The sequence below is a fragment of the Littorina saxatilis genome, linkage group LG1 (genome assembly GCF_037325665.1).
Source record: "Littorina saxatilis isolate snail1 linkage group LG1, US_GU_Lsax_2.0, whole genome shotgun sequence".
Lineage (NCBI taxonomy): Eukaryota > Metazoa > Mollusca > Gastropoda > Littorinimorpha > Littorinidae > Littorina > Littorina saxatilis.
In genome coordinates, this window is record NC_090245.1 from 92916206 (window position 1) to 92930187 (window position 13982).

General features: G+C 40.8%; 1 protein-coding gene across 2 annotated transcripts in view; it reads left to right on the forward strand.

Moving 5' to 3' along the window:
- Positions 1–4444: 4444 nt before the first annotated feature.
- LOC138945762 (ceramide transfer protein-like) overlaps positions 4445–13982 on the forward strand; it is a 37786-nt gene continuing 28248 nt past the window's right edge. For both annotated transcript variants that reach the window (XM_070317275.1, XM_070317282.1), the window contains exon 1: positions 4445–4836. In XM_070317275.1, coding sequence (XP_070173376.1) covers positions 4606–4836 — 231 coding nt within the window. In that variant the 5' untranslated portion in view covers positions 4445–4605. The remainder of the gene's footprint in view (positions 4837–13982) is intronic.

Consider the following 13982-nt stretch of genomic DNA (forward strand, 5'->3'; position numbering starts at 1 on the left):
GAGAGAGAGAGAGAGCCTGAGAGAGAGAGAGAGAGAGAGAGAGAGAGAGAGAGAGAGAGAGAGAGAGAGAGAGAGAGAGAGAGAGAGAGAGACAATGACAATGACAATGACAAATTCTTTATTTACGAGGGTAGTGGCATAAGTAAACAGGTGCTTTTTTTACATCCAGCCCTCGAGAGAGAGAGAGAGAGAGAGAGAGAGAGAGAGAGAGAGAGAGAGAGAGAGAGAGAGAGAGAGAGAGAGAGAGAGAGAGAGACTCAGAGAGAGAGAGAGAGAGAGAGAGAGAGAGAGAGAGAGACAGAGAGAGAGAGAGACCGTGTGTGTGTGTGTGTGTGTGTGTGTGGGGGGGGGTGGGGGTGGGCGTTTGGGGGTGCCTCAAGCCGCGTGTATATTTGTACCACAGGCACATCAGACACTGGTTAGGTACGAGAGTGGGAAGTAGAGATACGACGACCGGCTTCTGCACTCCATGCATATCATGCATACTTGTTTTAAAGGCCTTGGCAGTACTAGTGCCACGGAATGGTGAACAAATCTGATGTCAGAATTTCAAAGTAACTTCATCCGTCTCGTGTTAACCTTCTTTAAACCGTCAGAAGTTTGTTCAAACTTTTACGAGAGCTTAAAGAGACGGTCCTTGCACTTGAACAATTAAATACCCAAAATCAAAAAGTCTGGTTGTATTGCTTGAATATCAGAATGGGAATGTATCGCTTTCATTATTATTTACAAAATCAATTCATCAAAAAATGTCATGCCTACACAATAATTAGCAGTCAGGCTTTTTACTCCAGTGTTCGGTCCAAGTGGAGAAATTCTCTTAGGCCAAATAAAAATATATGTTGGTTTAGGGTAACCCGACCGACCCTACTTTTTCCCGCCGACCCTAAAACTTGTTTTTAATTTCTAAAAAAAAACAACCCACCCACCTTTTGGCACATTTTGCGAACCATACAGAGACTAAGGGAAGTAACCTCCTTTAAAATCAACGAAATGTTTAAAAACAAAAAATAGAAAAATAAAAAAAGCCGATCACCCTACCCTACCCTTTCTTATTTGGTCACGTTACCCTAAACCAACATATATTTTTGTTTGGCCTTATCCCACGTAAAACCCTGGACGGACCTTTGGTGGCGGTGTAACATGACATTTTTACTCCACGAAAAATTTACTCCGGAGTAAAAATTTCGTACGAAATTCTTACTCCGAGTACACCTTTCGTACGAGAAAAGAACTCCCCAAGGCACGAAAAAATTACTCCCTCCACGAAATGTTTACTCCCCATTTATTTTTACTTCCAGTAAAAATCTCGTACGCGAAAATGGGATGCGGGGAAGGGATAATGCAAATATGTGATCTCGCGCAAACGAATGTCGCGCTACCCTCCCTCGGGCCACCCCTTCCATCACCAAGACTTACAGGGGACAACTGTCCGACAAGGGAGTACAAATTTCGTACACCTGGCATGGGAAGTTAAATTGCTCGTGTAAAGGTGAAGTAATTTATTCATTATTTATTCGTCAGGAGAGTAACATTTTTGTACGAAATGTTTACTCGGAACTCACCTGTCGTGGGGAGTAATTTTCTCATATAATGGGGGAGTACTTTTTTCGTAAAACGAATAACATTTTCGTACGACATTTTTACTCCGGAGTAAAAATCTCGTGGGAGTAATTTTCTCGTGTAACACCGGATTTACACGATTTACACTGTGGGGAAGGAAGGTATCTTTGATTGCCCCACTTCTCTAACAATGTCATATCAGTGCCGGTAGCCATCCTGAACTCATGTCAAAATGAGTTCGGCTCATTCTCTCCCTGACAGCTAGGATGCCTTGAGTTTCCTTGCCGTCTGGTAAGGAAACCGATTTTTTTATTTTTTTTATATTTTTTTTTATATATATATTTAGAGCTTTTTGTAATGTATTATTGATATAAGTAGATTCGCGATCGTCAATAATGATTTTTCATGGTGTTGTGTAATTGGGTAGCTCAGTTGGTAGAGCACTGGACTTGTGATCGAAAGGTCGCAGGTTCGAATTCGGGCCGGGACGGACACGGGTCAACTTTATGTGCAGACCCAGAGACGGAAGCCATGTCCCACCCCCGTGTCATCACAATGGCACGTAAAAGACCTTGGTCATTCTGCTATAAGTGCAGGTGGCTGAATACACCTAAACACGCAGACACCTGGGTAGCGCGACTCCGTTGCTGCTAGCTTTCCACTGGGAGGAAGCGACCCGAATTTCCCAGCGATGGGACAATAAAGTAATGAGAAATGAGAAATGAGAGAAATGAGAGAAATGAGAAAATGAGAAATGAGAAATTTGTAAGACAGTTTCAAGGGAGCTATTTTTTCGCGGCTGTATTTACTGTGCAAACAACTCTAAATATGGCAAACGTGTCATGTGATAATCAACCGTTTGGTTTCGGCGTTCGCTGAAGCAGACGATTTTTTTTATAGTAGTGATGCAACCTTATATTACGGCCTCCTTCCGGCAGCAGTCCCAAAATTTCGACTTGTTTTGACCTTAGAACGATGTCTTTATCATAACTGTGAAGAACTGAACGGAGATCACTGTCGAAGTCGGCCAATCTGCAATCATTTTCGTCTCGCGAACACTGATCTCAAATTTAAGTCAGTATAACTCTGTATTCCTAGTTTTGATAGATTAGCCGAACTCATTTATTTAGACCTGAGTTCAGGATGTGCCGGTAGCGTGTAAAGTCATACATCTTGAAACCCCGTCTTCACGGATGAAATGTCATGAGCGGAAATCCGCGTGTCATCTTAAGGCAAACTTTCCATCCGTCCGCCTCCGCCACCTCCGTGTCTTGAGGTCCTGTCGCTTTCAGCGTGACTACGTCAGTGTATACGCAGTCTCTTGCAACTGCTACACTCAAAAACATGCTGAGCACGGCTAGAACTCAGTTCAAAGTACGACGCAGAAACGTGTCAAGTCAAGTCAATATTTATTTTTTAAACCCTAGGGTTACATGAATTACAAAAAAAATATTGCAATAAACACGACAAAAAAGATATGTAATAATGAGACACAACACTTCTAATTATCCGAACATAAATCAAGCTTAATTCACAACTAAATAATTGTAATCATACATTTTTTTTACAGGAATGCATATGTTTCTGTGTTCGTTTTTGTTTTAATAAAAAAAATGTGATCAAATAATCAGAACTCTTTCAAAATACTCTTTATAAAATATATCAAATTCAATAACTTTTGTTTTTTTTGTTAATTCAAATAAATGTTTAAAATTGACTGCATTTGAATTTCTACGAAAATACAATGGTAACAACCTTTTCCTCAAATTTTCAAAAACAATTACACTGAAATATATCATGAAATTCATCTCCGAGTTCTCCCGACTGGCATTTAACACATATTCTTTCGTTATGTGGTATATTTAACATTCAGCCTTTCTGTATTGGCAATTTATGGTGGTCCTGTCGCTTTAAGGGCGACTACGTCAGTGTATACGCAGTCTCTTGCAACTGCTACACTCAAAAACATGCTGAGCACGGCAAGAACTCAATTTAAAGTACGACGCAGAAACGTGTCGATTGATACACAGCGACCCACTGCTAGAACGTAAAGAGTCCGCTTAGCCCGGTTCGAACTTCAGTCAAAGCTACCGTTGCTAATTTATGATTCACTGGCGGGCGACAACCGGTCATTATTTTACATTCGTGTCAGACTTTTTCCGTGTTGATCAAGTTTATGGTATCCTGTTTATATTTGTAAAGGTTTGACGAGCTCATCAGTCCGTGCTGAAATGTAACAATATCATTTCAAATCTGTGTAATTTAAGCCAATAATTATGGTCAGCGGGGCCCATAAGAAAAGTCAGTTTCGGTTTAAATTTGACAGAGCTCTGTTGTTTTGGACTTTTAACTGAACTTAAAACAATTGACGTTCGTTATTCTTGGCTTTACGGAGTCGTCTTTGTCATCTATCAAGTGTCACAATTAATGAGTCACTTACGACAGCAATCAAAAAAATCCAACTTGTTAGCTTGTTTGTAGTGTTGGTGTGTATGTCAGTGTATGTGTGGGCGTGTGTGTGTCAGTGTGTGTGTGGGTGTGTGTGTGTGCGTGATTTCACCAACACTACGCGAAATTCCTTGTGCTTTAAATGTTTTTTAATGTCACTTGGCTCAATAAATACTGTATTCTGTATTCTTTGTTTTTTTGCTGGGTGATCAAGTTGGCTTGCCCCTCCCCCACCGTCTCTTATGTCTCTTGTTTACTTTGTTTGCGTGTTGATCTTAAAAATCAAAATTTGACTAAATGTAAAAAGGACAAAGATGATTAAACATAAACTTTTACACTCAGCGGCAGGATGGTAGATAATCGTTCCCACTGCCCTGAGCCCTTTCAAAGAGTTATGTCCCTTCTGCCAACCTGACGTCACATTCACGGGGAATATGGCGTCCAGTGCGACAAGTTGAGAAATGTGAACTCCGGGACTCCGTGTCACAGCAAGTGAAAGATTCAATCTAAATCCGTAAAGGTCGACGCAGTTGTGTTTTCTACTTTGCCTAGATGACTTCTTCATCTTAATTCGGCCGTGTTTGTGTGTGGAAAATGGCGGAAGCAGAGAAAGACGTGTTGAGTTTGACAGACGACGAAGATGAACTGGAAGAAGAACCGCTTCCAGAACTTCACGGGACGCTCAGCAAGTGGACTAACTACCTGCACGGCTGGCAGGACCGATACATCGTCCTCAAAGACGGAACTCTTAGTTATTACAAGTCTGAAGACGAAACAGCCTTCGGTTGTCGAGGTGCGGTCAGTTTGAATCGAGCTTCTGTCACGGTAAGCCATCTTTTTTTTCTGGCAGACAGGTAGTTGCAAGCTAGTGAACTGTGCAGCCGAGTGCACATGACGAGTGCGGGGGCGTGGCTCGCTCCTAGCATACCTACCCGTTGTTTACATCGGTGGTCTTTGACAAACGTGCTTAATTTTACGTTCTTGATGAAATGTTCTCAATTTGAAGGCTTAGTCGTAGCGGTGAGGGGTTGTGCAATGTCGACTGCGTACATGTACTACGATACGCAGTCAATACATGACTCATGACCTCACGTGGGAGTAACATGTATACATGATGTACACAGTGTGTACGGTACTCAGCAGCATGTCTACTAATAGGAAAATCGCAATTACCCTTCCAACGTCAGGTGCAGAGGATGATGCAGTGTTACATGGATCTTGCTGTGCACAATACTAATGAAGAAATGAACATAGAAGAGGATGCAATGTGATATATATGTGTTAACACAAATTGCCCAGCTACTTTGATAGACATCATGGCTGATTGACTTGATGCATGTTCTGGTATAACAACCTATTAGTTTTAAACCTGAGTGTAGGCATTACAGGTGCTTTATTTTCCATCTACAGGCATTGTGTTAACTGTGGCACAAGCCGATGGTTAGAGTTAGACAATTTACACATTATTTATCTGTCAAACAAGCTGAATAAATATATATTATGCTATTACTGTGACACTCAGTGTGAGTAAACTATTTACATTTGTTCATTTGTTCTTTTATGTAACTTCTAACTCTCAGAGAAACTGTTTGTGTGACCACAAAATAAAATGTAATCTTCCAGTTCTAGTAATAGTTGACAGACAAAATGAAAAAAACTTGTTCATAAATCATGTTATTTCAATCTTCATGAAAGGCAACTATATATAGTCAAGAAAGTTCATCCTTGCTGCTAGTGTTAATTCACAAATGTTGCCTATAAGTATAAATTTGCTGCATTTCAAAACTTGAATCTAATGCTTTTTTTCATTGAGACGCGAATGGCATACTCAACTGGTTTTCTTTTTCTCCCATATTCTTGTGAGGAAAATGCATACCCTTGGTTTTTCAGACCTATCAAATACAACGCTGCTGTGCTTTGATTAATTGGCAATGAAAACTTGTACTGTAACTCTTTCACAGAAGGTTGCTCGATTGTGCAATTTAAATCAGTACGCTAAAACTAGTAAAAGTAAAATACTGCTCCCTTATAATATGTATAGGTTACAACACGAGTGGTTTTTTATATGGCTTGTATTTCAGTCAAGACCCAGCGGATGAATATCATCGGGAGACACTAGCCAGAGGCTGGGTCTTGACTGAAATACAAGCCATATAAAAAACTACTCGTGTTGTAACTTATACATATATTATAAGTTATAATGTTTTCCCCATTTTTGCATTATGAATGCATTTTTTTAAAGCTGTAACAGCTTGCGCGATCCCAATACTTGTGGTACATTTCTGAGGTATTTTATTTCACTATTGTCTGAGCAGGAGAACAAAAAAAGAAAAATGTATGGACATTTAAGTATTGACACAGTTTTAACATTAATAACCAAAATAAATCCACTGGGAAAAAGGGTGTGGGTGAAAACACACAAGCATAATACATTAATAGTTCATCTTTAACAAAAGTATGAAATAATGTAAAGAGTATACTGTTGTCATCTGACAGTTACAAGTCATGTTAGCGCCCCCCCCAAAATTTTTTGTCTGTTTACGGTATCCCGACCGACCATATTTTTTCGCGCAACCCCAGACTTTTTTTTTTGATTTTTGAGAGAAAAAAAAGGGTCTTTGTTTTTTGGCAAAATAACTTAAAAATGTTTTTTGGGAAAAAAAAGAAGAAAAAAATTTCTTGACCTACCCTATTTTTTTTTTACTATGTTACCGTAAACAGACTATTTATTTTTTTGGGCCTTATGATGCATACATGTGTATGTTTACTGTTTACCTACTCATTGTCTGTGGTAACTCAATGGGCATAACATTTATATGTGATTAGGCAACAACAAAAAAATTGTCTGTTAACGAGTATTGTAATTCAATCAAGTTTGCGTTTTAATGAAACAGATCCTGTGATTGGTCAGAATGCCCCAACTCATTAAAAATTACCGGTGACTAATTGTCGATAGCCACTCGCTAAAAAATCCATTAACAACCTGCTGGCGAGGCGCATTGATACCGCCTGACTTGTCTCGGTTAGCTTTGAGGGTCATTTTACAAGTAGGAAATATGAAGGCCAACGAAATACCGAGACCATAAGGTATGCGAAGTGATGACGTCGAATACGTGACGTGCGTTGATGCATGAATTCTTCCGGACTACGTCAGTCAATTCCAAAGATCGCTTTTGTGATGAAAGAATTTGTTTTAGAGTTTGGTGTCCAGAAACCCGTCAAAAAAGAAGGGAAAATGTGTGTGAAAGAAAACAAAACAGGAGCAGAGTGATACGATAGGAATACAGAGACATATTTCTTGGGACTTGACCCTTGCAGGTAGGTGGACTGAAAGTAGTGTGTGAACAGAACAGAACCAATTCTGTCTGTTTACAACCGCATGAAAGCAGGAAAGAGATCGTCGTCAGATTGAATTACAATAACATTAACATGCTTCCATTTGAAACTTCTCGGTCTTCATCGTGGATTGACGCCCTCCCAAAGTCTAATTGAAGCCCTCCGTCACTTCGCTCCGTCGGACTTTAATTAGCTTTTGTCAGGCGTCAATCCCCGATGAAGACCTCGAAGTTTCAAATGGAAGCATGTTAATGTGTAATTGACACAGTTTTAACATTAATAACCAAAATAAATCCACTAGGAAAAAGGGTGTGGGTGAAAACACACAAGCATAATAGTTCATCTTTAACAAAAGTATGAAATAATGTAAAGAGTATACTGTTGTCATCTGACAGTTACAAGTCATGTTAGCGCCCCCCCCAAAAAAAATTGTCTGTTTACGGTATCCCGACCGACCATATTTTTTCGCGCAACCCTAGACTTTTTTTTTTTTGAGAGAAAAAAAGGGTCTTTGTTTTTTGGCAAAATAACTTTAAAATGTTTTTTGGGAAAAAAAAGAAAAAAAAATTTCTCGACCTACCCTATTTTTTGGACTATGTAACATAATGTTACCGTAAACAGACTATTTATTTTTTTTGGCCTTATGATGCATGTGTATGTTTACTGTTTATTCATTGTCTGTGGTAACTCAATGAGCATAACATTTGTGATTAGGCAGAACAAAAAAAAAATTGTCTGTTAACGGTAACATTTAAGCAAAAATAATAGGGTCGGTAGGTCGGGATTTTTTATTTTTTTTGTTCAAAAAAACATATTTAAGTTATTTTGCCCAAAAACAAAGGCTTTTTTTTTTTTTAATTTTAATTTTTTTTTCTCTCCCAAATGCCAAAAAAAGTTCTAGGGTCGCGCGAAAAAATAGGGTCGGTCGGGATACCGTATTGCGTAAACAGACTTTTTTTTTTGGTTGCCTTATGTCATAGACAATGCATTTAGATAGTTTCAAACCTGTATGCTTTGTCCAGTAGACTTTAGCCCTACATCAGACGTGCAAAATTGTATTGTTTTGTAATTGTATTTAAACGCTGATGAAAAGGGGTCATCTCCTGATGTGGTTGCCCTATAGGTCATTTGTTGACTGACCTTTAGGTGATGTATTGTTCTTGTCCATAATCATGTGACCTAATTCCCGTTCTATCCTAAAGTTGTCATTGTTACCTGTAAGTGTTTAACTAGTGAAAAGGAAACCTGAACATAAGGAAGAGAAGCTAGGTTACATTGACCTTTGAGTTTGAAGGAGAATTTGAACAGAAGACGGACACAGGCATTTTGTAAAGACATTTAACCCTAGCATGCACTCTCTCTTTGATATATTTCAGTGTCAGTCTGTGTGCGAGTGTGTGTGTCACTGTGTATGTGTCTGTCTGTCTAGTGTCACTTTCTTTGTCTGTTAGTGTTACTGTTTGAAGTGCTAGCATGCTGTGTTTAAAGATTAAACTTAACAATAACATGAACTGGATCTGTTAAACTTAATGTTATTAAAATGTGCTGTTTCTCAATGATGTAATGATACACATGTATGCATACATGTATACAACTTACAGTAACAAGTTACAACTGTGTGTTAAATTTACATACATGTAAATTAAATGTAATTGACATTTTGTCATAGGCTGCATGGACGTCTGTCTCCCTGTACTGCAATCCCTCTTTCTAACTGTGGACACACATACTATAGAAATATTTATACATGAAGTGATGAACATACGTGGGCCAAAGTCAAAAGGTGCCTCTTGTCATGTGACATTTTTAAAAGGCTAATAAATTAAAGATTTTTTAATATTTTAACTAAAGCTCTCAATAACATTGCACTAAAGTGTTTGCAGATGATATTGCCAAAGTTTCAGAACACAAAGTTGATAGTAAGTATTTTTTTATGAATTTCTTATCCTAATTTCCCCCTATTTTTTGCCGTTTCTAAAGCCTCGTTTTTGGGTGTCATTAGAAATGCAAAATTAAACAGTGTAACCTTGTTTTTTCTTAAATAAAGAATAGATGGGCCGGTTCAGTAAAGTTCATTCTTTTATTTGAATTGGTCTTCAATATGAAAAAAACAATCAACATTGAGAATTTGAAGGTTAAAAAACTACAGTCTCCTGTGACATGTTCTGTCACACTAAATTCCTCTTTCTTTGCTTTTTTGCATAAAGAAAATGAAAAGAAAGAGCCATCGTTTTGGGGTCAACAAAACGTTATCAATGTAGGCTACATATTAAAAGTTCAAAAAATAGCATGGTACCAAAATTAAAACGAGTTTTGACACGTTGCAAAAAATCTGTCACAAACGTCACGAGAGACAGCACGCGATTTTCGGCACCTTACTTTCTATCTCGATTAACGGCAGCTGCTTTTACGACATCCGCAAAGTGGTCTGAGCGACATACGAGTTTCTGGCACATTCGAACGCATGGCGTCCTTGTAGAGTAGTCAATGTAAATTACACCTCTGAAAAATTCTAAGAGTCCATATTTTTACAGAATCTAGAAGAAAATACAATTTTACATATGCCATGCATTTTCGAATGAATGAGTCCCACCAGAAATTCCGTAAAAATTAAATAAACAAAAATAAAATCAAAGAATTCTGACTTTTGCTTCATCCCTGCTGCCGTACAACTTGACCTTGCCCGCAGCGCGAGCGCATCTGTTATCGGTGTAAATCTGACACCGCCGACTCGTCTGGAACCAGAGAGTGCCACGTTTTGCACGCGTTGACTGCAATTGCAGTACAAAGTTACAGCGTCAGTCTGAGCTGATGTGGTTTATTCATTGGAACTACGCTATTTTGAAAGAGGTAAGTGACGTGCATTCTTTCAGTTTTACTGTTTGTTGTCTTAGCTGTCAATTAAACGTGTTTTCTTGAAATTTTAAAAGTTTTTTTTACTCATTGAGCATGCACTTCTTTTTGTTGTTTTTGTTTTGATTTTATTGTTTATTTATTAATTTGATTCGTCTAACGTGCACATGATGTTCCTAAGTATAGCAAAATGCACGTAAGTACCAAACGTGTCGAAATGACAAGATCGGGATTTTGTGGGGGGCAGCTACAGCTGTAATGAAGATTTTACTCAACAAAGTATGGTAGGCGATGATGACCAAAATTCCTTTTTTCTCTTCATGCAGTACTGACAAGACTATGCTGACATGGACTCGGACCACTGCCCGTTTTGCCATGGCCTTCTCACCCAGGACGTGAACACTTTGACCAAAAAAGGCCTTGAAGGTATTAAAAGAGCCAGTGAAAAACGCGGCGTTGACATAGAAGTGAAAGAAGGACAAAACATTCATGGCAAATGCAGAGGTGAATTTACAAACCCACATGCCATTCAGCGTGATCTGCGTTTGAAAAGGAAACGTGAACACGACGACGACACAAATGCACGTAGTCGCTTGCGCTCTACTGCAGAGCAGTTCGACTTTTTGACATCTTGTTTGTTCTGTTCCAAGCCTGTGAATTTACTTACAGGTGACAATCGCCTGAAAAGCTATTGTGTCCGTACCATAGATTTTCAGAACAGCATTGCCACAGCCTGTGAAGACCGCCAGGACAAGTGGGCACACACTGTCAAAAGCAGGCTCGAATTCGCAATTTCGGATCTGCATGCTGCTGATGCAGTATACCACAAAGTATGCGAATCAAATTTTCGCAATGGAGGAAATGTCCCTCAACGCTTTCAGACGGCAACAACAACTGGGCCAGCACAAGCCTCCAAAAAAACGTGTGTGGGCCGGCCTGCAGACCAAACCAAGGCTGATGCTTTTGAAAAAGTCATTGACTATGTCACTGGAAATAACGATGAACAATTGACAGTCAGTGACTTGAAAGACAAAATGGCGGAATTCAGTGGTGGGGAAACATATACAGTCCCTTACATCAAACAGAAACTTTCGGAGCATTTTGGAGACAGCATCATTTTTACAGAGATCAATGGAAAACCAAATGTCGTTATGTTTAGGACCACAGCACAGTCTATTTTGATGTCATTCTTTGAAACGCCAGAGGAAGAAGACACAAATGCTGAAAAAATGCGTCTTGTTAAAGCAGCTGCAGCCCTAATCAGAAACGACGTCAGATCAACAACAGCTTCGAAGGCCTTCTATCCAAGTCAAGAAGAACTGTCATCAAAAGAACAAAATGCAAATTTCGTACCAGAATCTCTGTGTTTATTGCTTAGAGAGATCTTCACCGAGAAAAACGTCGATGTGAAGATTGCATCCATCGGACAAGCCATCGTCCAAGCTGCTCGTCCAAGGACGATCATCGCACCTCTCCAAATCGGATTAGGTGTACAGATGCACCACAATTTTGCATCCAGATTTCTGCTGGACACCCTCAATGCATTGGGATTCTGCTCCTCCTACTCAGAAGTCAAAAAGTTCGAGGCAAGCGCTGCAGCAACTCAAAACACGGACATTCCCGGACTGACAACGGAGAGCTTCCTGCAGTATGTGGCCGACAACGTTGACCACAACACAGGAACTCTCGATGGTTTCAATGCCTTCCACGGTATGGGGATGATCGCCACAGTTACACCTGCGTCATCAAAGAGAGGCCCAATTCCAAGGATGTCTGTTGCTTCAGAAGATATCGTGGCTCGAGCAAAGGTGGACATCCTATACTACAGATCAGGCTCGGGTCTCTTATCAATGAAGTACAAGAGCTTGCAAACGCTGCTTGTCCCAGATCCCACTTGGGAGGTCGACATACTGTGGAAAGTTGCTTGGCCTTTGAAGTCTCCCCGACCTGCCTGGTCAGGAATGATGCAAGCAGTCCACAGCGGTGAACATCAAGGAGTGTCATCTGTCCAGTTCCTGCCAATGATTGACATGAACCCAAGCGACATGTCATGCATCTTTTCTACCTTGACCTTCCTCACGAAAGAAGCGCTGCGCCATGGAGTGACGCCTGTGGTAACATTTGATCAGCCCCTTTGGTGGAAATCGCTGATTATAACTTCCAGTGAGCCCAAGGACAGTGATCTCCATTCAGTTGTTCTCAGGCTAGGGGCATTCCACACTGAGATGAGTTTTCTGGGATGCATTGGTCATCTGATGTCTGGAAGTGGCCTGCAGGACGTCCTTGAAGTTACTTACGCTCCAAAAGCTGTGCTGCGCATGCTGCAGGGTAAGGCTGTTGCCAGGGCTGTTCGGGGACATTTTTTGGTTGATGCAGCTCTCAATGCCATGCTGGTTGCTCAGACGTTTGGTGTCCATCTACCCGGAATTGAAGATGCAGATGATGAAAGGTTCACACCGTCGGCAGCATCTCAGGATAACAACACTACACATGAGGCAGACTGCAAGCGTCAAGAACACATCGCGTCTTCTACCCTGCAACTAGAATCAACAGATCTCCAAGAGCTCCCAAAGGAAGTGCAAGAAGCTGTTGAGCAAGTAGAAGAGCAAAGTGTAGGACAACTCCCGGTGACAAGTCTACTTGGCGAAACATCTCAAGAAAGAACTGATGAAATGGTTACACGAGCTCTTCATTTGTACGATCTGCTAATGAACAGAGACATCACAACTGCTGACTTGAAAAGTGATGAAACTGTTCAAGCCATACACAACAGCCTAGAGATCAACAAAACTTCGATGCACGGTAAGCCTACCTGCGACCTCTGGCTCCAATACATGGAAATGGTCGATATTCTGAAACGCTTCCTTAAAGCAGAACGGACAGGAGACTGGATGCTACATCTCCAAACAGCCCAAGAAATGCTCCCTTTTCTAGCTGCAGCGGGACACAATTTGTACACCAAGTCCTTGTACATCTATATCCAGCAAATGCTTCAGCTAGAGAGTGATCATCCTGATGTACACAGATGCTTCCTTGATGGACACCATGTCATTCGACGTTCCCATCGTTTCTGGGGAGGACTGTCCACAGATTTGGCCATTGAACAGCTACTAATGCGCACCGTCAAGACATCAGGTGGACTAACCAGAGGACGGGGTATTAATGAACTGCAGCGTGCAACTTGGCTTCTTTCAATGCCAGCTTGTGCTGAGTACAACAGCGCCATGCAGGACTACTCTGAAACCGAGTACAGCACGAGTGAGCAGCACAAAGATATGTCATCAGCCAGGAAAGAGAAGGATGAACGCGATCTTGTCAAAATGCTGTCTTTCCTGGGCGCCAGGGATCCTTTCACACATGAGACTGGCCTCAAAAACATTGCGTCTGGCTCGCTTGCTCCTGAATCCGCCAATGCGCACAAAGCAAAGCAAGTTGGTATTCAAATACTTAGGGCAATGGAAGGCCAGGATGTCAGCAACTTCAGCTTCAAACGAAAAGCCCAGGCAGTGCCGCTGAATGCTCAAACTTCACGTTCTCCTCTTCAAGGTCATGACCAGGTTGATCCGCAGCTTCTTTTCCAACGACTGGTCACAGCTGCTGGTAACATGTTTGAGGATAAATGTGAGATTTTTCAATATGAGCTTGCTGCACACCCTTCTGCCCTGTTTGAGTCACCCGAGTTGCTGCGACTAGCCAACAAATCTACACTAGCGGACGAAATCTGGAAACTCATGAAAGGCGGCAATACCGGATGCTCGCATGACAGAGTCCAGGTCGTCATC